A 27,220-nucleotide genomic window follows, 5' to 3' on the forward strand; every position below is an offset into this window, starting at 1 on the left:
TACTCTTGTGGGTGCAGGCCGGGGTGGGGGCAAGTGGTAACTCTGTACCCCACACTGCATTAAACACATTCCTGTGGGCAGTGGGGAATGGCAAATTACAAGTCTGCTCCCCCTATGAAACAGAGGGGCTTGCTAACTGCCAGCATAGAGTGAAAGGATCAAGGGTGGCTCCAGTGGGCGGGCGGGGGGGGGGCAAGCACTGCCTCAGACAAGTGGCTTACCCCCATTTCTATTTCAGAAATCAAATATATGTGACACAGCCCACCCACCCATAAACTCCCTTTGCTCCTTCTGTGCCTCCCTCAACTTTTTTCTGGTGCTGCCACTGGAAAGGATGGGAGCAGTGGTGAGCAGAGCTGAGTTGGAGGCAACCCCCAAAGATGAAGATTCTTCTTCTTCTGAGGCTGACCATGGGGTGGGAACAGGGGAACATTCTGTCACCCCAGAAAAGGCCACTGAAGGTGCTTATCTGAGGTTTCCACACTTCCTTTCATGGGGGAGCTTGTCTGTGTGCACACAGTGGTGGTGGCTCACTAGGCTAGGCCTCAACTTCAGATCTGAAATTCCTGTTTTAAGACCAAACACAGAGGTGTTAAAGTGAGAAGCAAAGGTAAAAGAAAATCCTTTATGTCAAACTTGGCATTTTTACTTGCAAATTTGTATATGTAAACTGTTACCTTTGAATATAATAATGTTTATAATAAAATATTTTAAAACAATCCTTATTATGCCTTTCTTCCTCAAATAATTTTAGAAGGCTTCTTTTTTAAAGTAGCATCCTATATGAAAATAGCTTAAAAATAACATTGATAGGCTTGTTGTTAAATGTAAAGTTCACACCGTTGATTGCAAGAAAGACAATACTGCTATTCATTAAGCAAAAGAATGTTTGAAATGTTGAACTGTTATTTTCTTTAAATCCTAAAATAAATTACCTAGAAATGTTTAGTTTACACTGGCATTTAGATTTCACAAGAGAAAAGGAAAAAAAACGGAGTATTGCTATTTCATTTGGAATAGAGCATCATTTAAGACTTGGTATTTTTTGAAAAAACAACTGTGGTTTAAAGGAGATTGGCTAAGATGAACCACAGTCCTCTTTCTGCTTCCACCAGAGGGTGAAGCATTTGGAGGAACAGGGTTGGTCTCCAAGCATAACAGGACTATTTTGTGTTGTGTTTAACCGCTGGTCCCTACAAATGCATGTGGTAGTTATATGAGACGTATCCTGCCTTACATGGAATTTGCATTTAGTTGTAGGTTTTACTTCTGTGCATAAAGGGTTCAGGAAACATACAAATATACATATCCTGCTAAATTTTCAATTCAATGAAATGCCAGGATCCACCCCTCCCCACCCCCAAATTTTGTCAAATTACTGCCAAATGACATTTGATGCCATTTGCACTTGGGAAATGAAGCAAAGTTGTCAGCCTTTTGTTTTATGCTGTTACTCCATATTGTTTCCTACAAATAAATATTTTACTTTTATATACACACTTGTGAGAGATAATAAAGTTCCAGCATATCTGAAGAAAGAAATTCAGAAAGCATAGGAACCTCCCCATGCCCTAAAAACGTCTTGGGGATATCTGCTTAGGTTACCTTCTTTCCATAATGTTGTCTGGGATAGTTGTGGATACTCTTCCTCAGGGAGGCCCATTAATTAGGCCTTGTGTACACACACAGTTGCATGAGTTGGGAACAAGGTGGGAAAGTACAGGGTGATAACATGGACAGTATCATTTTGACTGTTGGTGCACGTTAACATTTATAAATGCTCCCCTACATAATAAACTCCTTGCAAGTGGAAAACAAGCAAAACAGGGAGTGTGTTGCGCTAGAACCTTTCATCCTGGTGTGTGTGTGTCTTACATGGAGGCTTGTTACATAGCACTTAGCACTTACATTTATATACCGCTTTATAGCCGGAGCTCTCTAAGCGGTTTACAATGATTTAGCATATTGCCCCCAACATTCTGGGTACTCATTTTACCGACCTCGGAAGGATGGAAGGCTGAGTCAACCTTGAGCCCCTGGTCAGGATCGAACTTGTAACCTTCTGGTTACAGGGCGGCAGTTTTACCACTGCACCACCAGGGGCTCTTACATGGGGGAACATTTTTAAAAAATGCATCTGCAGTCTGCAGTGGTTCAGTCCATTCTGCAACCTTATTCTACCGCATGTGTAGACTAGGCCTAAGCCTCAGCTTTATTGGAATTTAGAAAGCTGGTGAAATCCCATTTATTTCTGCAGGCTTTTGTAGCTCAACAGAGAGAGAGAGAGAGAGAGAGAGAGAGAGAGAGAGAGAGAGAGAGGTGAATTTCCTGTCACCATGTCTTTTTGTGCCCCAAAGCCACTTCTACGCTCTCTGTGTTTGGTCATTAGCTACACTGGAGTGAAAAGGAGCTTGCGGCACTTGCCACCCTGTGGCTACCTGTTCTTGGTACAGGAATCACAGATCAAAACTGGCAGACTCCCCTGGCCACCTTCTGAACCTGCTGAAGTTTCCAGAGGGTCTTCAGGGGCAGTCCTATATAGCACATGGTAGTGGTCCAAGATATAGCAAAGGCACTAATAGTTGTAGCTAGATCTGATTGAGCAGAAATGGACGTAGCTGATTCATCAGCTGAAGCTGGGCAAAAGCCCCTTGGACCACAGCAGATACCTGAATGTCCAGGTGCAATGGTGGCAGTTTTCCCTCTAACAAGGATTCCCAGATGTTCACTACAACTCCCAGCATCCCCAGCTGCAATGGCCTTTGGCAGGGCATTATAGTCAACAACATCTGGGAATTCCTGTTAGAGGGAACACTGAATGGTATATAAAGCTGGTATATAAAGTCAGGTGTCATCAGCATATTGGTGTCACTCATTGCCAATGCCAGCAGAGAGGAGAGCTGGTCTTGTGGTCGCAAGCATGACTTGTCCCCATAGCTAAGCAGGGTCTGCCCTGGTTGCATATGAATGGGAGACTAGATGTGTGAGCACTGGAAGATGTTCCCCTCAGGTGATGGAGCCACTCTGGGAAGAGCATCTAGGTTCCAAGTTCCCTCCCTGGCAGCATCTCCAAGATAGGGCTGAGAGAGATTCCTGCCTGCAACCTTGGAGAAGCTGCTGCCAGTCTGTGAAGACAATACTGAGCTAGATAGACCAATGGTCTGACTCAGTATATTTCAGTTTCCTATGTTCTTATAACCTCTCCAATATTGTTAATAACAAGCAAGATCACAGTTTTTAGAAAGCTTGTTAAATCTTGGCTTTTTATCCAGGTCTTTACATGTTTGTTTTATTGCTGCTTCTGTGTGTTTTTATCCATGCACAGTTTTTGTGTTTGTATATTATATATTTTAAATCAGATTTGTTTTCATATTTTTAGCTTAATACTTTTAACTGTCATTTTTATTGTATGTTTTTTAACTTTTGTAAACCGCCTTGGGGTTGTTTTTAGTCAGTCAGTCCTTTATTACGGTCATGGACCAGTGCATAGCTAAAACATACATACTTACATGCTTACATATAAGAAAAGAGACTCAGCATAATAAAACGGATTATAACACAATAGTACCAAGTTAAAATTAGAACAGTTATGGTGAACTCCAAATAGGTCTGACTGAAAACCTTATTAAACAGGGCACCCTCCATTGCAATCATGAAACAAGAATCACAGGGGAAGAAAAGAAAAGAACAGAACATTATTAAAAACCTGAGCGGATGGTGCAAATGATATGACAATACCTTGCCATTTTGATGATTAGGTTGTCATCAGAACTGGACAATAAGTACTTCAAATAGAAGTCATCCAAGTGCCCGGGAAAATGTTGCAACAAAGGGGACACTAATCTTAAGCGGGTGTCCCTATAAAAGTTACAATAAAGTATGGCATGCGCAATTGTCTCCACTTGACCAGACCCGCAAGGGCAAAGTCGAGCAGAAAAAGGGGTACCTTTAAATCTTCCCTCCATGACAGCAGATGGAAGTGCATTAAGACGGGCGAGCGTCAGAGCACGTCTAAATTTGGGGATGGTAACTAGACTTAGATAGCTAGCTGGTTTAGTGTTGAAGATTTGATCCCCTAGAAAGATATTCTTAGGCAGAGAAGCGACTTCTTCCTGCAGTTCCATGTCCATGATACGTTGTTTAATCTCAATCCTGGCACGATCGTATCCCAATTTTATAATCTCATCCTGAGAGAAACCATAATGAGCCAATTTGTCAGCAATTTGGGTCTGCCACTTAAATCGGAAACAATCAGTCTTAATAAGGGGGGCCAGTCCTACGCAAGAGAAGACAAATTTTAACCAAAATAATATGATAGTCCTCCAATAGCAAGTTTCCAATCTAATCATACCCACCTCTCGTCTAAGCGCAGCATTGGGCACGCATCGGGGGACTAACAATATAGATCTCAGAAATTTAGACTGCAGGGTTTCTAAAGCCATAAAGTTGCTGACAGGTCCTATTTGGGCTCCGTACAGCACTTGGGAGTGGACTTTAGATACAAACAGTTTAACTGCAGCGGGGATGTAAGAAGCCCCCCTCGAGAAATGAAAAGAGGTAATAAGGTTCCTGGTTGACTGTGCCGTCAGCAATGTGGATTTGAGGTGGGCATTGCGTGAACCTGATGACTGAAAAACCACTCCTAGATATTTGAAGGAGTTGACCTGTGCAATTCTGTGGCCATTGATGGACCAACAATATTGCGTAGGTCGTTTGGCAAAGACTAGAACTTTGGTTTTTCCATAGTTAATCTCAATGGACTCTTGGGAGCAAAATTTTGAGAGGAGACCCAAAGCACGTCTCAGACCAATTGGGGTTTGGGACATGATTGCCATATCATCTGCATATAAAAGTATAGATACATGTTTATTTGCTATTTTGGGAGGATGCGTGGAAGGTATAGATACAAAAGAGACCACCGAATTAATATATAGATTAAATAATAAGGGAGCTAAAATGTTTGTTTTTAATGAAAGGCGATATATAAAATTAACACTAAATAAATAAAATAAAAAGAAAACTGGCGGAAAGGTGACATAAGGAGGCAATTATTAGACCACTTCTGAAGAAGCCTACCTTGGATCCTTTAGAGTTGAGCAACTACAGGCTTGACTCCAACCTTTCGTGGCTGGGCAAGGTAACTGAGAGAGTGGTGGCTTCCCAGCTCCAGACAGTCAGAGGAAACTGATTATCTTGACCCATTTTAGACTGGTTTTCGGGCAGGCTATGGGGTGGAGACTGCCTTGGTCAACCTGATGGATGATCTCCAATTGGGAATTGAAGGAGGAAGTGTGACTCTGTCGGTCCTTCTGGACCTCTTGGCGGCTTTTGATTCTATCGACCATAGTATCCTTCTGGAGCATCTAAGGGGGTTGGGAGTGGGAGGCACTGCTTTGTGGTGGTTCCGCTCCTACCTCTTGGGCAGGTTCCAGGTGGTGTCCCTTGGAAACTGCTCTTCTTCAAAATCTGAACTTTTGTATGGTGTGCCTCAGGTCTCCGTATTGTCTCTGATGTTGTTTAACATCTACATGAAACCGCTGGGAGAGATCATTAGGAGATTTGGTGCAGGGTGGTATCAGTATGCTGATGACACCCAAATCTATTTCTCCATGTCAGCATCATCAGGAGAAGGCATAACCTCCCTAAATGCCTGTCTGGAGTCAGTGATGGACCGGATGAGGGATAACAAACTGAAACTGAATCCAGATAAGACAGAGGTACTCATTGTGCAGGGTCGAAACTTGAGAGACAATTTTGATCTGCCTGTTCTGGATGGGGTCACACTTCCCTGGAAGGAACAGGTACACAGTCTGGGGGTGCTTCTGGATCCTTCTGTGGTCCCAGGTTGAGGCAGGTGTCCCAGGTTGAGGCAGTGGCCAGAAGTGCCTTCTATCAGCTACGGCTGATACACCAGCTGCATCCATTTCTTGAGATAAACGTCCCCAGAACAATGGTACATCTGCTGGTAACCTCCAGACTGGATTTCTGCAATGTGCTCTATGTGGGGCTGCCCTTGTATGTAGTCCAGAAACTACAGTTGGTCCAGAATCCGGCAACCAGGTTTGTCTCTGGGTCATCTTGGAGAGACCATATTACTCCCATATTGAAGGAGTTACACTGGCTGCCGATACGTTTCTGGGCCAAATGCAAGGTGTTGGTTATAAACTATAAAGCCCTAAACGGCTTGGGCCCTGGGTATTTAAGAGAACGTCTTCTTCGTTATGAACCCCACCACCCATTGAGATAATCAGGAGAGGTCTGTCTACAGTTGCCACCCGCTCATCTGGTGGCTACTCGGGGACGGGCCTTCTCCGTTGCTGCCCCGAGGCTTTGGAATGTGCTCCCTACTGAAATAAGAGCTTCTCCATTCTGACATCTTTTTAAAAGTCTTTAAAGATGCATCTGTTCACCCAGGCTTTTAATTAAGTGTTGTTTTAATGGTTCTAATGCTGTTTTAAAATATTATTTTTTAAAAAAATTTAAATTGTTGTAACATTTTAAACTTTTTGGTTTTTTTTAACTAATGTTTTACTTTTTCTGTTTTTATTTTGTTGTAAACCGCCCAGAGACGTACGTTTTGGGTGGTATAAAAATATGTTAAATAAAATAAAATAAATATAAGACCAATAGCACAACTTTATGCAATTTTAAAGCTGTATTAAATAAATAGTAACAACATAAGGCAAGTAATATTCTATATTCTAAAACAATCCTAAGTATATGCATGATAGCTATCTTATGTGTTGAATGCATGTAGAAATCAGTGTTACAGCTGGCAACGAATATCATCCTAAGGGAGGGAAGGGAAAGACAGAGACACAGAGCAAACTTAGGGAAGGAGGAGGAGGCAAGGCTGAGCTGGATGGCGAGAACCAGGGGAGCTGGATGGAGATCAGGGAGCCTGGAGAGGTTGCAGAGATAATCTTTACCGATTCTAGGTTATGTCAAAATGTGAACATTGCTAGGGCATGTAGCTTGTGAACAATGAGGTAACAGCTAGGCAGGCAGATGGTGTGTCTTGGAGATCCACTTCCGGAACTGAATGCAGTTCAGAACTTGTTCCAATTCCCTGCTACACAGAGAACTGCTAACAAGTCATGTCTGGTAGGACTACTGTTTGACTGGATAGCCTAACAGACTCAGAGAGTTTGAGCAAATGATTGGTGAATTCATTCCTGCTGGTACCTTGTCTTTATACTCATTTGATCCTTTGATCTGAACACAAAGAGGCTATGCACACAATGGGAGGAAATCGGGCTAGCAGAGGCTAAAGAACCCCTAAAGAACCCTAAAGAACCCCTGCCCTTAAACCAGGTTTGCGTATTGAGCGCTCCGCAAACCCGGGTTCTTTTACTCTTGTGTTGCCGTGGTGGCTCTGCACCACAGCAACTCACAAGTAGACCCCTGACTGGGAGGCTGCTCAGGGTCTCTCCAGCATGCCCTGCACACTTGTGCAGGGCATGCTGGAGCTTCCGGGGGCCGTGCAAACTCCCCAGCCCCAGCCAGCTCCATGATAGAGCTGGCAGTCATGTGGGTGGCCGCTGCGGCTGCCCAGAGCAGACTGCTGCTCATCTTCAGGGAGAGTGGGCTAAGCCCGCTCTCCCCGCAACCCCCCTAGAGGGTCTTCTCACTAATCGTGAGAAGAGCCTCAAAGTCTCTGGTGCAGTTCAACATCTGTCATCAATCTCCATACATGTTAATAGCTAAACTAAACACACCTGATTCTCATGACAAAGTGCATCTTCATTTCAAGAGAAAACCACCCAATAAATCTTATTGGACAGGAACTGTCTCTGTTTGTCCTTGCGGCAAACATTTCAGGAAGTAAACTCTGCAATCAGCAGCTATAATCCTTGAGGCTCCTTTACTGGTTAGGGTTTGAGAGGGAAGGAAGGGACAATGGGTGTTTCAGGAGACACCAGCCTAAAACAATTGTTGGCCAGCTTTTCCTATCATGTTGCAAACTAGGCACCATGAAGAGAGCAGTTTCAATAACATATGTGACAGGCACAACTCAATCTAGGAATGTACACTATTGAAAGCCAACCAGGAAGGATCAACATGAGGTATACATTAATGCAACCACAGGATGTCTTCCTTAGGGGAAGACCAGCTAAATGTTTACTATTCTAACAATGCACCCTTTGGATAGATAATTCCCTGATTTGGCAGTTTACTAAGAGTTCAGCATGCCTATACCAGAGAGTTTCTGGTAGGAACATTTGAAATGAACACAGGCTTAATCTTTAGTTGTTGGTTCTTTAGTTCTTATATAGAGGATATGTTATCAGTCATAACAATCTGCCCCCGCCTAAAACCAGATGAGTGGATCTGACCAATTATCTAAAGGAACAAGGCACTGAACATAAATGAACAGTGCCTTATACTGCATAACAGAATTGCATAGCTAGAAAGAAAGAAAGAATAATTCCCTATTAGTGATGACAAGGTGCATGTTGCAGGTTGCAAGACTGGCAAGCAAATTTTGGGGAGAAGCAATCATGACTGCCAATTACCCACAGAACAGACTGCCAACCAAAGCAACAGATGTGACACATTTTGAATTTATGGCATGGGAACAAACCCAACATAGGACATGTCAGAGTTTTTGGATCAAAAGCATATACACATGTCCCTAAAGAGAAAAGAAATAAACTGAACTGCAGATGTGAAGAAGAAATACTCTCTGGATATACACTAGGAGGAAAAGAATCCTCGATGTGGCCACTGGAACAGTGAAAATACTCAATGTTGTATACTTTGATGAAAGACAAAGGCAAACCACAAGTGAAGTGCCTGAAATTGGACCAGAGATCCAGAACCAAGGGTGCATTCAGTTCTCTCTGATGGAAAGGACTACATCTCAAATGAAGCACATAGACTCAAAGCATCACTATGTTAAAGAGGCACAAGAGAGTGGGCTAGTTGAGGTGAAGTATTGTCCAACTCAAGACAATGATAGCAAATGAATTGATCAAGCCACTAACAAGGGACTGGTTACAGATTCTTCAAGAGAAGGTGGGAGTCATGGATTGGTGCATGAGACAATGAGAAGTGGTGTTGGAGATGCAGCTCTTGATGGTATCAACTCTTAGCGCCAGCAACCCTATTGACTACTAAGGGCATTAGGGGTCTAATGGTAATGGCATTCCTTCTCTAACCATGCTTTCTCTGCTCTACTTCCCCTTTGTTATACTGATAGTTTTAGGTTTCATTATTTCACCTGGAGAGAGCGACTTCCTTCTTCTCTCTCTCCAGTTCCTGTAGGTAGCTAGCAGCAAGGCATGTAGGCCGTATCTGTCTTCCTGATGAATTTCCTAAATAAAATACTTTATTTGGAACTTTAACTCCATGTCTCCAGACAATATTAATTAGCGGTGCTCTCCTTACCATCAGTAACCTGTGCTATGCTGATGACACTACTCTGATAGCTGAGAATGTGGATGACCTGCAAGCACTAGTAATGAAAGTCAAGTAACAGGTGAAAAAATGGGGCTACAACTAAATGTAAAAAAGACTGAACTAATGATACCGGGTACAGCAACGATCCTCAGAATTGATAATGTAGACACTGAAGTGGTGGATAGCTTCTGCCTTTTAGGATCAACCATCAACAGTAAAGGATCCAGCAGTCAAGAAATACTCCACAGACTAGCACTTGGTAGGGTTGTGATGAAGTCCTTGGAAAGGATATTTAGATGCCATTACATGACTATATCTACAAAGATTAGAATCATTCCGACAATGGTTTTCCCCATGACACTCTATGGATGTGAAGGCTGGACTTTGAAGAAGCAAGATAGAAAAAGTATTGATGCTTTTGAACTTTGGTGCTGGAGAAGACTTTTGAGGATACCATGGACAGCCAGGAAAACAAATAAATGGATCATAGAACAAATCAATCCAACATTTTCACTTGAGGCACAAATGACCAGGCTCAAACTATCATACTTTATGGGAAGATTCAGATCTCTTGAGAAGTCCAAAATGCTGGGGAAAGTTGAAGGAAAGAAAAGAAGAGGACGACCAGCAGCAAGGTGGATGGATTAGATTACTACAGCAATAAATGCACCACTGAGAGACCTTAAAGGCCAAGTTGGAGACAGATCATCCTCTAGAGAATCTAGCTATGTGGTCGCTAAGAGTTGACGCCAACTTGACGGCACTTAATCAATCAATCAATCAATCAATCAGTCAATCAATTAATCAAACCCTTACCTGTGCACTTCCACTGCAGTTAGAGTATATAAATAAATGTTCCCTCCAAGCTCTTTAACATGAACAACCTTAGTACATCATGATGTGTTTAATCTGGGTTTAAAATATATATTGTTGAAGTCTTTCTCAGCTTGTGGTATGAAACTGCTGTACAGAGTGTTAATGCTTTTATCATGATATATTCTTTGAACATTCTTGTTGTCTCTTGGATTGATAATAAAGCTGTAGTGGTAACAATAAATTCCTTCACATTATAATGGCTAATAATTTGCCAGAATAAACCATTGGTTACTGATATTAATCAGGGTCTTAAGTATTGCCTTGCTTTAATTAATTTTAATAAATTTATTACAAAATTTTTAGCAGTAGTCAGCATATTACAACAATAGGGTCTGTTTAGGGGGCATCTTGAGTAGATTTGTGGTGGATTAAGTGAAAATTAAAGGTTTTTTCACCCGTAATGGAACGCTTGTCTGTTGTTTGCTGCCATGGTCAAACGTCTGGGGGAAAACGTTTTTTGAAGCAAGTCACTGTTTGTATGTGGGGTTAGCAGGTCATCTCATTAAGCCTGCAAAGATTAGACCACTCACAATAATGCCACACAGTTGGTATTTCTTTCTAATTAAAATGGCTCTTTATGACTAATTTATGCTACAAGTTTACTAACACGTATGCCCCGCAAAGTATACTGTGCCATTGCAACATTTTTATATGAGAATCAAACTCCTGGGGCATTAGCAAGCAGAGCCAAAAGCTGTGCTAGGCTGGGCAGTGATGGTATGCCACCTGTTGGATCCTCTGAAACATAACAGTCCCTGTTTATAAATCACACTGGACTCTGACCTTCCTCTAACTTGAAATGTAGCTTGCACTAGCTGAGCAGAAGACAAGATCTATGTGCCTTCCTTAAAAAGCAGAAGTCCTTCTTCTTTCAAGCTTATAAATAAAATCGTCACCCGTATAATATTTATATAATAGCTTTCCAGAGGGGTAGCTGTCTTAAGTGTTGCAGCAAAAACAACCAAGAATCTTGTGGCACCTTAAAGACAAACAGATTTATTATGGCATGGGCTTTTTTGTGGACTAAAGCCCATTTTGTCAGATGCTTTACGTATTATCCTCAGTTGGGGGAGATATATGAGAAATAAAGTTTGTAAATAGTGTGATCAAAAAGGCATGAAAAGCAAGGGCTGGCAGAAGGCCTATCACCTTTCTATGCAGAGCTAGCTGTTTACAAGGTAGACCATTCACAACAACAATCTTAGTGATAATGCTGCCTTTCTTGGGATGCTAACTTTTCCCCTTTAAAAAGGGAATATTACTTTTTGTTGTGGTAAGAGAGACTCTCAATCTCAGTTAAATTCCAATTGATTGATTTTAGCAGCTACAGTACACCACATGTCTAGGCAGTTTTTATGTGCCACATTAGATTTGTTTTTGACCCATGATAGAGACCAGAAATGCAGAAATTGACAGCTGGTCCTGGGATGATGCAAATTAATGTGCATTAATATGGTAAGCTAAAGATCAACACTCATTTCTTTGTCCAGAGGTGGTGAAGGCTAGATTCATTCTATTCATCATTAATAATAGAAAAACTAGATGCTTCTGAAAAAGAAAACATAATTTCCAGTTTGGGCCCCACACATAAACAAGCTACACTAAAAATGAATAAATACAACATACTGCAAGCACACAGTATGCAGCGTGCAACTTTGAATGCATTGTGAAACAAACTGTTGTCTTGTAGGGTACTTGTTTAACTGAATAGCAAGACTTCAGCTTCTAGACAAATGTTTATATTGGAATCAATCTGTAGCTGCCACATTTTTTTTCTAAATAGTCCAGCTCTCCTGGCTGTCTTACTATCTTAGTTTTATGCTACTATCAGCCAGGAAAATGTCTCCAAGGGCTGCTATTTCCATTAGCACTTTTTGTTTATTTTGTTCTTCAGATTTGTAGCATGCAAAAAGATCAGGGCCAGTGTACTAGGGTTATCCCATTCCCCCCTTTGTAATAACCCTATGAGGCTACTCTGATCTATGACCATAATAAAGACTGGATTGGATAACCCTATGAGGTAAGCTAGGCCAAGGGCACGCCGTTGTCAGAGCCTAGCCGGGGGTAAGGGTGGGGCTGTATTCAAATCCAGATGCAGGAAGTCTCAAATTCAAGACTTGAGCTGGAAGCTGGAGTGCAGCAAGAAGAAAGAACTGTTATGTTTAAGCAATAATAGGCTTCTAGTGTTTATACTAGGCCTGGTCAATCTAGATGCTTGATATTATGTGCCAAGTGAAGAGACTGGAGTTGCATACTCTTGCTCCCTTTTGTACTTGAAGTGGTTTATTCTAAAGCCAGAACAGACACGGAGCCCTTTCTCAGGGTCAGTGAGAAGGGCTTGAGGGTGGGCAGTGAGGAAGGCTCTGTAAACTTACCTTCCCCACAGAGAGCCGCCTAATCCTTGCTGGGTGTGCGCTTGTGTGCCCAGACACTCACCAGCTGCCTCTGGTAGTGTGGAGGTTTCGGGGCTGGGACACATCATCCTGGCCCTCAGAAATCCCATAATGCGTGGTACCTTGTGGGGATCCCCATAGAGCTTTGCGGGTGTGAGAGATGAGTGGGCGCTCGTCATGGTGGGAGGGGGAATAGGCTAAGGAAGCACTCACTCCCTTAACCCCATTTTAGAGGCGGGCAGGTGGGTCTGCCCCCACGGTGCTGCCGCCAGCAGCTGCTCATCTCCCGCTACTTCTCATGTGCAGCCAAGGCCAGGCTTGGCTGCATGTGAAAACAGCCTCGCAGTCTACAGTAGTCGTCTCAGCTTTGTGTTCCTAGTTCAAGAGTCCCTGGCAGAACTCCATGGCTAAGTAGCCATTTGAGCCCATAATGTCCTCAGTCCAGGTCTGGTCCTCTATCCATTGCACCCCACTGACTTTTAAAAAATGAAAAGTCTGTCATGGTGAATATATTCAGTGGTGGAAAAGAGGGTTGTGTGCGCGCACACAGCTAATGATGTTCAGTGTCCTTTCTGTAAGTGCTCATTGCATGCTCTGAATCCTTTTCAGAGAGGATACAGACTTACTGCTCTTTTTCCTGTGTTGTAAAATTTTGTCAGGTGCAATATATTAGTGACTATTATGGTTATTGATGTGTGTGCATGGGTGAAGAATTGATGGCATGCCATAGAAATGAGCACAGTTTTTCACATATCCTAGATAAATATTTAAAGAGTCAAAGGCAGGGGAGCACTGCAACAGGCATAACCGCTAGCTGCAGCCTGTGGAAAGAGACCCAATGTTAACAGGTCTCCTTGGAATGTAGCAACCTAGTATCCTTTAAAGCAAGACAAATGGTTTGACAGAATCTAACTTTTCACAAGCAATTGCCGTTGCTGAAGTGAAAATAAAATGATCACAATGCTTTTTAAAGGGCATTTCCATTTCAAATATTGTAGGGTTGTTGAAAAGTAGCCATGTGAGAGACTAAGGCAAGAAGTTAATTTGCTCTTTACACTCCAGCGAGGACTACTGTTAGGGCTGCTGCTGAAAGCAGTTGTTCTGCCTCCTCCCCTTGCTCATACATTAAGATGCAGTAACGTGAAATGTATGTCATGGAGCCATCCCATTATGGGTTTCAGCTGAATGGGGGGAACTTGCAAGGCAGTTATGTCACATCAAACATGTTGCTTTATTAAATGTTATGAGGGAGGAAAAAGAGGAGATGTGGGAATGCAGCAAGCAGCAGGAAGCACAAGTCTGCCATAACATTTCGTTCCAGCTACAGAACATTTACAGAAATGGCACAAATCTATACGCAGTGATGGGCCTATTGGAAAGTCTTTTGACATGTAAATGTCTTGAAATTACATGTTCTGCCTTAAAGCCATACTAACTTTCAAGGCACCTTAGATGAGATTAAGCAGAATCTCATCTTCCCCACTACATATTTCCCAAAAGTAAAACGTGAAGTAAATGCCAGGGGTGGGCAATGCTCCTCAGGTGAAGCTGCTGAAATGATGAGGGAAACCAAAAGGTTTCAATGAGGTCTCTCAGGGGTGTTCTGTACTTCATTACTCCTGACTATAGCCCATGCATGTATGTGCACACGTACAGAAAACAGAATGCTGCAAATACAGCTGGGTTAGGAAGTCAGAAATTCTCACAGAATTTGGGGAGATAGCAGCAATTTCTCTCTCTCTCTCTCTCTCTCATCTGAGGAGAAGAACCTGGTGTTGCTCCTTTTGGTGTTGCTGCCATTTCCTCTCCTGCAGAAAGCCCCTGGAATGACATTACATCATGACATAGTGCCATTCCAGAGGCACATCTATGGGTATTAGGGAAGTTCACGAATGGATTTTTTAATTTGATTTGTGCCCAAATCAATTAACCTCTGATTTGTTTTGTGTCTGAATCTGCCCCTCCGAATCACCCCAGATTTGATTTGGATTTGATTCTATTTGATTTGGATTCAGATCGATTCAGACCACTTACAAAGGCCCTAGGGGCACTACATTTGGTTGGTGGGTAGGTCCCCATGGGTGCCACCTACCACCCAAATTTCAAGGCAGTGGAACACTTGTTTGATTTTTAATGATTTTATTTAGTTTTTACTGATTATGTCTCTTTCCCCATAGGAAATAATGGGGATTCAAAGTCTCCCTATCCTAACCCTAACATGGATCCCCAGCTTTCGTTTAAAAGAAAGCTCTAGCCCCTGTAGAAGTGGTGTTATGGAGTTATGGATTCTTTGGTGTTATGGATTCTTTGGTGTACAATATTTTTTCCTCATAATGGATACCTATGAGGATTCATTGCACACCTTCATTTCTTCTGTTCGTTTTGACTGTTATTGGACAGTGCCAACTATCAACTGCCATGTGCCAACCACACACACCCCTTCAAGACAGTGGGGTACTTAGTTTATTTTTTAAGGATTTTTTGAAGTGTTTAGATTCTTTTGTGTCTTCATTACACACCTTCATTTCTTCTGTTCATTTTGAACCCCCTGCTTTGTGGGTGGGGGTGGGGAAATAGTGGCATCCCATGTGCCAACTATCCCCCAACCCACAAACCACTATGTACTCAGTTTATATTTTAGGAATTTTGAGGTATTTAGACTCTTTGGTGTGTAATGAATCCTCATAGGGATTCATTATGAGGAAAGGTTATTAGACACCAAAGAGTCCAAACATTCCTAGAACATAAACGGAGTAGTACTTCACTACCTTTCCGGTGGGAGGGAGGTATAGTTGGCACATGGCAGTTAACAGTTGTCACTGTCGAAAGACAGTCAAAATGAATAGAAGGACTGAAGTGTATAATGAATCCTCACAGGGATTCATCGAGGAAAGGTTATTATACACCAAAGAATCCAAATACTTGAAAACTAATGACCACACATTTTGCTCCATAACTCCACTTCTACATGGACTAGAGCTTAGCTTTTTTAAAAAAATGAAAGCTGGGAATCTGGGGAAATTAATAGGAGGGATCCGGATCTCGAACCAATTCAAATCAAATCTGGCACAATTCGATTTGGACCCAAATATAGCCAATAGACCACAGGGGCAATTTGTTCTGTCTCCAGATTGCCCGAATCAGCTAGATTTGGGTACAAATCCATTTGTACCCAAATCAATTTGCACATCCCTACTGGATATACCCCTACACATTTGATGGTCACTTCATGAATTCTCTTCAGGGTTGTTAGTTTACCTTTCTTCTGTTTTTCTTGCACGTACTCTAACTGATCTACAGCACAAAGAAGCCCAACCCCCAGCAAGGCAGTTGGTTTTATAGTACTACCTTTTATGATCTCATAAATTGGGGGAGAGAGCTAATCTCTTCTTAGCTTCTCTTAGCCCTTAATCTCTTTTCCATACAATCTCTGAGAGCTGATTGATCCATCCCTGTATCATCTGGTTCACCTAGCTCTCTAGCAGCCTTATGAGGTTCTGGCATCCAGCACTGACATCATCACAATGTGCCAGTGTGCCAAGGCTCGAAAAGTCAGACCCTCGTGCAGCCTTAAACTTTCAAATGGGCCCTTCTCATTTCCCCCTCATTTATGACCTGAAGGTTGCACTGAGATCTTGGACAGGATGGATCAGCATTATAAAGCTGAAGTTCCCATGAAGCTGAGCTGCCTATGACATAATACACATGCACAAGAAAGTACAGGGCCTTGGTGAAGCCTCAGCCTCTAGACCATAAGCCCCCGCTCCCCTGCTTTACATTACTCATTGAAGGTAGTGGAAACTGTAGAGAGGGACCTAGACTCAATCCAGAATGGTTTAGTTTTCTGGACATCTAGATAACATTTGGGAAATTAATCCAGATCCTTCAGATTATAACTGGGATGGATTGGGAGGGGGGAAGGTTCAACCTTTGCTAGCTAAAACATGTCAGTTTTATTTTAGGCAGGAGATATATCTTGTAATTTCTGTTTGCATGCCTCCTTCCTTTTTCTAATCTGTCAGCAAGATCCATTCAAGGTCACTTCTACAATGAAACTGAAACTTCGGATGTGACTGTCAAAACTATCTGTAGACACAAGCTGTCACATGTCAATCCTTTCAGCATCAACATAGAATGGCAAATTTTAAAGAATCATAATTCTTTGCACTTCACTTTTGGAAAATAGATAAAGGCATGGTGTCATGAAACAGTTAAGAATGGAAAACCCTTGTTGCTCTTTTTGCTTTCACTCAGACTTTATTCAGATTATTTGAATTATTATTTTTTAGCCAGTGATTTGTGAATAATAGTCCTAATGGGGAATTAAATTAACTAGCATTTGTAACTGAACACTTAGTGAGGAGGTAATGAGACTGTTGTATCCTTGACAGGGAATTATGTACAGAAGAGCATCAAAAGGCCTTTAAGAAACCCTTCTGTTCTTGCTTTTCTTAACATGGAAAATAAAGCTAAATTGTCCCTTCACTCCAGTATCCTTTTTAGAAGTTCTTGAATGTTGATCCGTCAGTGGTATTTGCTGAAAAGGCAGAGTTTCCTTCCAGTAATTTTAGGAAAAGCTATCATCAAACTGTCAACAGCCTAAATTGAGATTAAAAGTACTGAAGAGAAATCTTTGCTATTATCAGGGTTTCAACTAAGAGCCCTTGAGCAGACAGAAAATGTCTGAAAGGTCTAAAATGGAGCTGCATCATCTTTTTTGATCCATTGGAGAAACTTAGAAGGGGGTGGGGAGGTCATCCTTTAAATAAGTGACAAAAGCTTAAACATACTACCATGGATTTGTAGACAAAGTCAAAATATAGTGTAGTGTATGCACCTGTGCTTTGCATGCGATTTTAGATTCACTGAAAACATCAGACTTGTCTGCTGGGCAATGTGAAACCAGGATGACTTTCTTAACTTCACTTTGATGCAGTTTAAAGGTAGCATATGCTCCAACTGTCCCTGTTGACTAAGGACATCTCCTTTTGCTTGATTCCTGTCTCTGATGAATCACTTCCTCTGTGTTCTCTTTTGGGGAGGTGGTATGGATGTTTTTGAAAATGTTTTTAGTGTACACAAATGTACATTAGACTGCATTAGCTCTCCTTCCACCCTTTCCCATTTACTACTCATCTAGATCAGGGATTCTCAACGTTGGGTCCTCAGATGTTATTGAACTTCAACTCCCATAATTCCCAACCAAAGGCCACTGGGGCTGGGGATTATGGGAGTTGAAGTCCAATAACATCTGGGGACCAAACGCTGAGAATCCCTGATCTAGTAATAAAGGCTGCTTCATAAATTTGAGGTGCAGCCAGAAGCATTCTTACCCTGGACCGGCCTTCTGTCACCACCCCATGCCCGCCACACTATGCCAAACTGCCAAGATTTCCCTTAATTTTAGCTGCCAATGTGCATGCCGGGGGGGGGGTGTGAGTGGGTAGTGAGCCAAGCACACCACCCCCACCCCAGGGCAGGAGGAGTGGCTGCTGGGTCTTCCCATCTGGCCCAGCGGCCCTTGAAAACTGTGAGGCGCTGAACTTTGCCAGCGCCCTGGAGCGCCTTGCAGTTTTCAAGGGCCACTGGGCCAGACAGGTGGGCCCAGTGGCCGTTTCTCCTGCCCCTGCCACCATGGAGTGGGGGATGCCCATCATGGCTCACCCCCCCACCCCCAGCCGCACACATTGGCAGCTAAAATTAAGATAAATTTTGGCATTTTGGCAGGGCAGCAGAGGGACGGGCGTAGGGTGGCAACAGGAGGCACCCCCAAAAAAAATCAGGGGGGCCTCATGGTGGGCAGAGCCTTGGCAGCGGGGCCAGTCTGGGCACCAAAATAATGTAGGTGTGCGACTGTGTGCAACTCAGGCCCACTGTACGATTAAACATTCTGCTATTCATTATGTTAAAAAAAAAAATTTAAAACCTTGGACAGCCAAATGGCAGGATAAGGAAATACAGTGTAAACAAATAAAATAAATCTGGTGATGAGTGGTTTACTAATTACATTGCAAAGTAAATGAATATAGCATGCATTTGGCTGATATGAGCCTTCAACCATGTTAGATACAGGGAATGTCTGGAGCCAGAGTGATAACTTGTGTAAGGTGTTTAAAAGTAAACTAGGGTGTGTTTTTTCATCTGTGAAATGTTGGAGTGTTTGAGGTAGCCAATACCATAGGAGGGGAGTGGTGTGGATGTATCAGCTTCAGTGGAGAAAGATCCATGCAGTGATACCAGTTTAAGCTAAAGAGAAAACATTGTTTTCCTGAGTAACTATTTACCATACTGTTATGGGAAAGAATGTGTTTCATCACTTGCAGCAATGCAATCAGAGACTGTACTGTAGAATGATATACTAAAATGAAGGAGCACTATCTGAACACAGTGGAGCATGTTGCATGTGGAGCATTTTATATAGTGGGAGAAATTACATAAATGTAACATAGCCAGATTTGGCCAAATGATATCACTGAATGATATCACTGGCAATATAAATGAGGCAAATGCTTTTGCAAGGAGTGATGAAAAATAAGAGAAACAAAGGAAACATTTTTGGCAGTGCCAAAAAACTTTGTGGAAACCTGCTAGTATGTCATACACATACTAAAAATTATTATTATTTTGCAAAATTGACAAATCAGCTACTTGGTGGGAAAAGCAATATTGATTGATTGATTGATTGATTGATTAAGTGTCGTCAAGTTGGTGTCGACTCTTCGCGACCACACAGATAGATTAAAGCAATATAGAAGACACCGAAGCTCTCTTCAGACATTAGAGCAAAGACATTGTACTTGAGTATAGTTTCTAAAGTTGGGACGGAATTTCCACCCTAGTCTCGTCAATAATTTTCAGCAGGATGCCACACACAGTTAGAGAGCATTCATCTGAAGAGGCAAATGCCATAATCATGATGGCAGGTGTTCCCATGATCGGCAGCTTTGGGCTCCTGTGCCACCCAATCAGGGAAGCACCTGTAACTATGTCATGGTTACAGCATATTCCTCTCCAGATTAATGCCTCTCTTACCGTGAGTGGTGTGCTGCTGTGAAGGAGTAACAAGGCCAGGACAGAACTTTTGGCCAGGCCTATAGACAAGTGGTGTCAGAGGTGCACTTTGGACTGGACCTCCAGTCTGAGGCCCAGTCCTCTGCCCTGGGAGAGCCTCCAGATGTCCCACAGAGGGCCTAAGTGGCCGTATCACCACCAGCAGCCCGCACTGCACCGCTGGGTGGCCGAGCGTGTGGCGAGACTCATGGGGGGCCCCCTGCCAGCCAGCCCTGATCAGTCTTCCACATGGCGGGCAGGAGGGGGATGCATCCAAATGCCTGCCTGCCTGCCTGCATGTGTGGCTGCCATGCTGTGCCACCACTGGGTGGCCGAGTGTGCTGCAAACCCTGTGGCGGTGCCCCCAGCAGCCCGCCCTGATTAATCTTCTATGAGGCGGGGGGCATGGCCCAGTGCAAGCTGCAACAGCCCGCCCACCTGCTGCCTCGGCTCACAGCTGCTGGGCCATGCTGCACTGCCGAGTGCGTGGCTGAGTGCATGGCAGACCCATGGCAGGGCTCTGCCAGCTCACCCACCAGCTGGGCGGGGGGAGGCAGCTGAGTGCGGACCATGGCAGTCCACTTGTGCCTGCCTGCCTCCGCACATGGCTGCTGCCCACACACAGTCCTAGTAGCAGCCAAGGTCAGAGGAAAACCCGAGCACAAAAGAATTCCAAAGAACCTCCAGCTGCTTCTGGAATTGGAATTCACTACCTTGCTCAGGAATTTGAGGCGGGCATGGCACGGGGCAAGGTCGAGCATGGGGAGGAGAAGCTCCTATAGTGAGAGCCATTGCTGCTGGAGCACTTTCTTGTCCTTACCGGTTTAAAAAAAGTTCAATGGGGTGTATCTTCTTTAATTTTATCTTTTATATAGAAGTATCTTCTCAATTTTTAAAAAAAACCAATATTTTTTCAGTCACATTTATTGCAATACTTCAAGAAAAAAGAAAAGCAGCTCCAACTTCTTGCCTGGTTTTCTGTATGGTGAGTCCTCTTTCCCACACAGCCCCCAAGTTGCATTAAAAAGAAACACAAATCTCAAGGTTTCCCCCCACCCACCCCAAAAAATTGCCTTGTTTTTTACATGTTTACATTCTTGCAAATTCAGTTGCATAAATATTGGATCTTTGAGTGACAAAGCAGGGGGTAGGTAAAGAAATATGAGGGATGGGAATACATTAAGTTGTGTGGTGAAATGTTTCTGATAATGCATATTTGCATGAACATACTTGTTTTATATTATTACATTTTTGTGAGTTCAGTTGCTGTTTGTGCCCTCAAGAACCCACGTGTTACAAATACTGCATGTGTCACGGTGTGTGTGTGTGTGTGTGTGTGTGTGTGTGTGTGTGTGTGTGTGTGTGTGTAGGAGGGTGCATAACTTGCAGCGGGATGGGGGGCGACTCCAAAGGCCTTTAGGTAATTATGCTTAAATTGTATGAAGCCGCTCTGGGAAGAGCAGAAGGTTTCAAGTTCCCTCCCTGGCTTCTCCAAGATAGGACTGAGAGAGATTCCTGCCTGCAACCTTGGGGAAGCCGCTGCCGGTCTGTGAAGACAATACTGAGCTAGATAGACCAATGGTCTGACTCAGTATATGGCAGTTTCCTATGTTTCTATGTAAGGGGAACCCTGCAGCAGTGGTGGTGGGGCAAAGTCCTTTAGGTCCAGGCTCCAAAATTACCTAGGTACATCACTGGGTGGTGTCCTTGCCAGGCAAGGCCCGCTCTAAATAAGTCCATGGCTCTGACCAAAATCAATTTCTGGGCCCCTCCAGCCCCCCACCAAAGATGAAGCTAAACTAGGCATGACACATCTCTTCCACTGAATATTGCCTAAGCAAATTGTGATGTTTTCCTGAAGAGAGAGATTAGCTCTCCCTATTGTTATGTCTTCCTCATTTCCTTATTGTGTTGAATAAAGACATTGTTGAACTATTCACTCCTCTTTTAGGTCTACAGGCTTAAAAAAATTGCATTCATCCAGATTGCTCTCTGGTGTAGTTCAGTATAGGTAGTGCAAATTGTATTTAAAAGGCCATCAAGGCCCTCTCCCCTTTTTGTTGGGATCCACTCTAAACCTTCAGGCTGGCTATGGGCCTGATTTCTGGCCCCACTTTAGTCACTGTACTCACATACAGCATCTTTGTTGTAATGCCTGAAGCGGGCTTTAATTTGCCTCACCTGTCCAAATAGCTAATCAGTACAGTTGCTGGTTTTGACTGGGGTTATGCACAACTGCTTTAGGAAATGTCTGTTGAACCAATTTGCCTGTGCAGTTCCTCGTGTGTACTAAAGCTCATAGATCAGGCAAAAATGCTCTCTTGGTTTATTCTAGTTTTTGTTCTGTGTGGGTTGGTTTTTTTTAAAGCATGCTTTCAAACTGCAAAGAATATACTTTCGAACTGCAAGTAAATATGGGTTTAATGATCAATCGTGTAATTATCTTTCTATGGCTGGTTTACCTGGGTTTGGTTGCTGAAAATTCACCCTGTAACTCCATTCTGAAAGCACTCCCATAGCAGCTGAGTTAATATTAAAACATCTTTTAAAGGAATATATAGTACAGATTTAAAAATAAGACTCATCCTTTCTTTTTAAAATATACTTTTTGTAATATCAAGATGTTGCTCACCAGAATGGCTGGTAGTAAATACAATAAGATCTAAAAATTCCTCAGCTCTCTGGGGGAAATATTTTGCTTGTATGGGTTTTTTTAAAATTAATTTGGACCAGCTATTACAAGTTTATTTGGTATTCCATTTATAGGGGACAGTTAAGCAAATGCCATAACAAGTTTGATATTTATTGTTTCAAATTAACTGTCCTTGCAGTTTATTGTACTTAGTATCCCATACACCTTATATTTTGAGAATGGCTAATCTTGCCTACAAGGCACTGAGGTCACATCCAATGATCTGACCCTGAGGAGAAGGGAACAGTAGGGACAGAAAGGCTAGCCACAAGCCCTGATATTAGATGGATCTTAAGGCTCACAGCTGGGAGACCCCAGAAGCACCATTTACTGAGTCTGAGCCCAAGACCCCCAATGAAATGGCCTCTTCCACACCAAATACCTTGCACTTCCTGAAGTCTGGAGACAGGAGGGACAAGAAGTAGGACTGGTTTACCCGATTTGATTCGTGTCTGATTTGGACTCAGACCGGACTGGGCATGTTTGATTTTATGCCCCCCCAACTAGAACCTCGGCCCAGCTCAAATTTGATCTGGTTTGGGGTTCTAAACGTAAAAAGAAGAAATAAACATATTTTTTTCAACTTACCACTGGGTCCAGCAGCCTCCGGGTGGTGCTGCTGTGACCATGGAGAAGTCTCCGGAGGTTCCCCCTCCCCTGTCTTCCCCTTGGCCTTCTATGGGTTGGTTTGGCCCATTTTCAGGCCCTTTCAGCCCTTTCTGAGGTGGCGCCGGCCATTTTGGAGGCTGCCGTGCATGTGCTCTGGCCATTTGTGTGGCCTGGGATATGAGGCCGTCTCCTCAGAAAGCACCAAACCGGCCTCAAAATGGGTCAAACCAGCCCATAGAAGACTGAGGGGTGGCCCGCAGTAGGAACGGGGACCTCTGGAGATCCCCCCTGTAGCCACGGCAGCAACCCCTGGAGGCTGCTGGACATGGTGGTAAATTAATTTTTTTTTTTAACTTTTATAACCCTCAACTGGCCCCAAGCCAGCCTGGAGAATTCAGCTCAACCTCGAGCTGAGCCGGGCCCAGTCCAACTTGAGGGTGAGCCCTCAAGCCAGCCCAGTTCAATGGCAACCCAGCTCAATCTCAAGCCAGATTGCACATCCCTAACAAGAAGCAGAGGAAAATTTTAGATTCCTTCCAGGGAACTGCCCCTTTAAATATCTTTGTTCTCCATGGAGGGAGGTGGAGCCTGGAAGGGGTAGTCTAAGCCTGGAAGAATATAAGACCTCATTCTACGCTTGTTGGAGCAAGTTGCTTACTTGGAGCTCTTCAGGCTTCTGCAAGATGGCCTTGCTTTTCCTCTCCTCACGCGTTGCTGGTTGCAGGACAGGACGCACACAGTGGGTGAGATCAGGCTAAGTTAGTCATGAAGAAATCCCATTAAAAGTAATGGAACTTAAGTCAGTTCTAGCTAATTTGTCTCATTTATTTCATTGGTGCTTAGTCATGACTAATGTTGTCTGGATCCTGTGCAGTAATGCTCACCTAGTCGAGTGGCCTCATACTCTCTTTTCCAAATGGATTGTGCACCATTTTGCACCAATTCAGCTTTAGTTGTGGGTAGGTCATGATTCAGAAATTTTAGGACTGGGGAGCCCATTTCACAGCATAAATAGATGAAGGCTTCAAAAATTTATCTCAGGAGCTTCAGAATGTGAAGTTGCTGATTGTACAGTTTATTATTATTATTAATAATAATAATAATAATAATAATTAGAGATATCTATATACCACTTTTCTACAAGAAAAGGCTTATCAAAGTGGTTTACATAGCAAAATGAATGAGATAATGGTTTCTTGAACCAAAAGAAACACAAGGAAGCACCAACAGCTGCCACTGGGAGGATGCTACTCTGGGATAAATTGGGACAGTTGCTCTCCCCCTAAATATAAGAAAGCTACTACTGTGCTTCTTTGCCCAGTTGGCAAGACTCCTTCATGTGTGCATCATAGCACTCAACCCTCTAGATGCATGCATGTGCACTATGCATGTTCACTAGAGACGAGACAACCCCACTGAGACATTGAACTTTCTAGACGCCCTAGCGTACTGTGCTGGCCCAAGCCTCTCCACCTGAGGCACCTGGCTCATCGCATTTGCCCCCAACACATCCCAAGCAGCACACAGAGTACACGCCACTCTTCCCTTCCCTTTCTGGGACTCGGAGAAGGGGGAATGGTGGTTCTTGGCATGCTACACCACTGGTATGTTGTTGGGCCAGCAGGCAGGGATAGAGAGGGGGTGTGAGTGGACTGAGAGAAAGAAGTTGGCAGAGGCAGGCAGGTGGTATGGTGGTGGCAGGATGGCAGTGCTCACTGCCCCCTTCCGTGTCCACACAACTTGAAGTGATGGCCTCACTTTGCCTCATGGGGAGGTTGATCCTGCCTGTGATGGGAGCTAAATATTTTTTAGAATGACAATTTTAGCATCTCACATTAAAGTATTTTTAAAAAGTATCCCAAAAGCCAAAACAGGGACAGTGATGTAGCAGGATTGGGTACCCAAAACAGGGGCTATCCCTGATACATAGGAATAGTTTGTACAGAATAGTCTGTATGAATGTATCTTCTTAGCCAGATGTATGCACTATCATCTGACTTTTATTTTGACTATTTGCTCTTCTTTCAGGTTTCAACTGATGGTGCCTCCATTTCTCCTCAGATACACTATACACCACTGCCATCTGGATCAAGGGACCTCACAAACCACAGAGGTAATAAAATAAAATAAAATAATGTATTGTTATGAATGACTGCAAGGTGATACAGTTTGCGATAAGGCTATTAGTGCTCATTACTGCTCTGTTGGCACTCTAGAGAGAATGTACCACTCTTGAGCTCTTGATGAAAACAGTGTACTGGGCAAAATTAGAGTGCTAATATATTAAGCAGGCTTCGGAGGTACTCTACTGGGATAGCAAATGAATCTATTAAATAACACTTAACAACTTCAACAAAAACATGATTAACTTAAATATTGCTAAATAGACAATTGCATGTTCCATTGATGATTTTGAAAGCTTAATATACCTTTTTATTCCTGGTAAAAACATATTTAAATATACATTTATTTTGTAATTTAACTGTTAAAATTGTGGTTTACCTTTACCTCACTGTATACTTAGCATTACAGTAATTCTTTTTACCATTCTTCTCTTTTTACTTTTAAAGAGTAAGGAAGGAGCAAGAGGAAAGATTAGTGTTAATGTTCACATTCTTTTTATGGTAATTTAAAATTTAAAATGCCATGTTTGCAGAAAAAACCAAATTTCGGGAAGATGAACAATTGCACTGCGGCAAAGGAAATATTGTGAATATTTTAAATATTTCCAAAAGGAGGAAGTTAGTATTTTCAAACATTCTGTAGCAAGATTAAAATATAACAAGGAAGTTTGTCAGCTGCTTACTCACAGAGAGTTCAAACTTTGTCTGTTTCCCCAGTGAACGTCCCAAAAAGTAAGTAACCAAGTCAAACAAAGATAGCCATGTTTGATGAGAATTCCTCCGAGAGCGCCAAATGTTATGCTTTTAGCACCTTGGATCCAGGATTGTCAAGTCTACTGAGGCTCAGATTCTGAGGCTTGTTGGGGCCCAATTAGATTTGTCATTAACATGTTATTGTCCAGTTAGAGACTTACATTTACTTGCAAGTAGCAGCGGTAGAGTGCCACAGTTTGGATCAGGACAGTGCCATGAAGGCAGGGAGTGTTTATCCCCCTTTTCCTATTGAAAACCACCCCCGAAGCAGCTGTTTAATCCCTAAAGTGCCATTTGCTAGTCATGTTCTGGCAAAGTGCCGTTTGCTGGTCATATCAGTATCGATAAAAAACAGACACTGATTTTTAATGGGGCAAATGGTGAGTAATCAAAGAGTTAAATAACTCCTATCTCCACACCACAATCCACACACAGACACACGCCTTCTACATGTGAGTAAACTTAGGCCCCTAATTAGGGAAAGGAGCATTTGATGTCTCATCTAGTTTGGCTCTCAAGAGGTCGAGTCTGGTAGCTCAAGGGTAGCTCCTGCTGGGGCAGGGACTGGAGCCTGTTCTTTAAAAACAAAACAAAACAATCCTAACTGATCCCAGTGTCCGCTTTCCCCCGTGTTTCAAATATATGTGTATATGTTGATAAACACACGTCTATTAAGCATATATATTTATTATATTTGTGTTGGTATCTGCTTTTCATTCATCCAATGGAAGAGAGAGAGGGACATCGAGATTGGAAGAATTTGCTAGAACGGTGGGATGGTTTGAACTTTGGAATGGGGTGAAAGGCTGGGAAATGGGGCATGTGAAAGTAGCTTGCCCCCTTTGCTTCTGGCTCCTCACTCTAAGCTTTACGTTTTTCCCTTGAGAAGAAAAGGGTCAGACTCCAGGATCTGACAACTCTACCTGTTTCTCAGCATTATATTTGCATCCAATTCAATCCAATGTAAAATCTGAACTTTCTAACGACATTGTTTCTCTTTTTGAATGACATGTGGACATTTTCATATTGGAATTAAGCTGTGAATGGGGTGCATTCCCAGGAATACTCCAGGAATACGAGAGAGAGGGGTGGGGGAGACATTTCACTTTAGGAATGAAAATTTCTCTTACATTGGTGATTTTTTAAAAGCATGATTATTATTTAGCCTTTCTACAGTTTATTCAGGTGTTCATCATCCTCCATTGTGCCATTCTTGTGTCATTGTGTCATTCTTGCAACAATTCTATAATGTAGGTCAGTGTTATCCTCGTATTGCAGTAGCTGAGACTGAAAGAGTGGTTGCTTGTCTAAAGTCACGCCAG

The 27,220-nt window shown here is 42.8% G+C and overlaps 1 protein-coding gene across 1 annotated transcript in view; it reads left to right on the forward strand.

Annotated features, from left to right (window-relative positions):
* Nucleotides 1–27,220, forward strand: part of LRMDA (leucine rich melanocyte differentiation associated) — a 603,331-nt gene that overhangs the window by 359,441 nt on the left and 216,670 nt on the right. Inside the window, exon 5 of the mRNA XM_053308782.1 lies at nucleotides 25,051–25,135. Coding sequence (XP_053164757.1) covers nucleotides 25,051–25,135 — 85 coding nt within the window. The remainder of the gene's footprint in view (nucleotides 1–25,050; nucleotides 25,136–27,220) is intronic.

The sequence above is a fragment of the Hemicordylus capensis genome, chromosome 3 (genome assembly GCF_027244095.1).
Source record: "Hemicordylus capensis ecotype Gifberg chromosome 3, rHemCap1.1.pri, whole genome shotgun sequence".
NCBI classification, from domain to species: Eukaryota; Metazoa; Chordata; class Lepidosauria; order Squamata; family Cordylidae; genus Hemicordylus; species Hemicordylus capensis.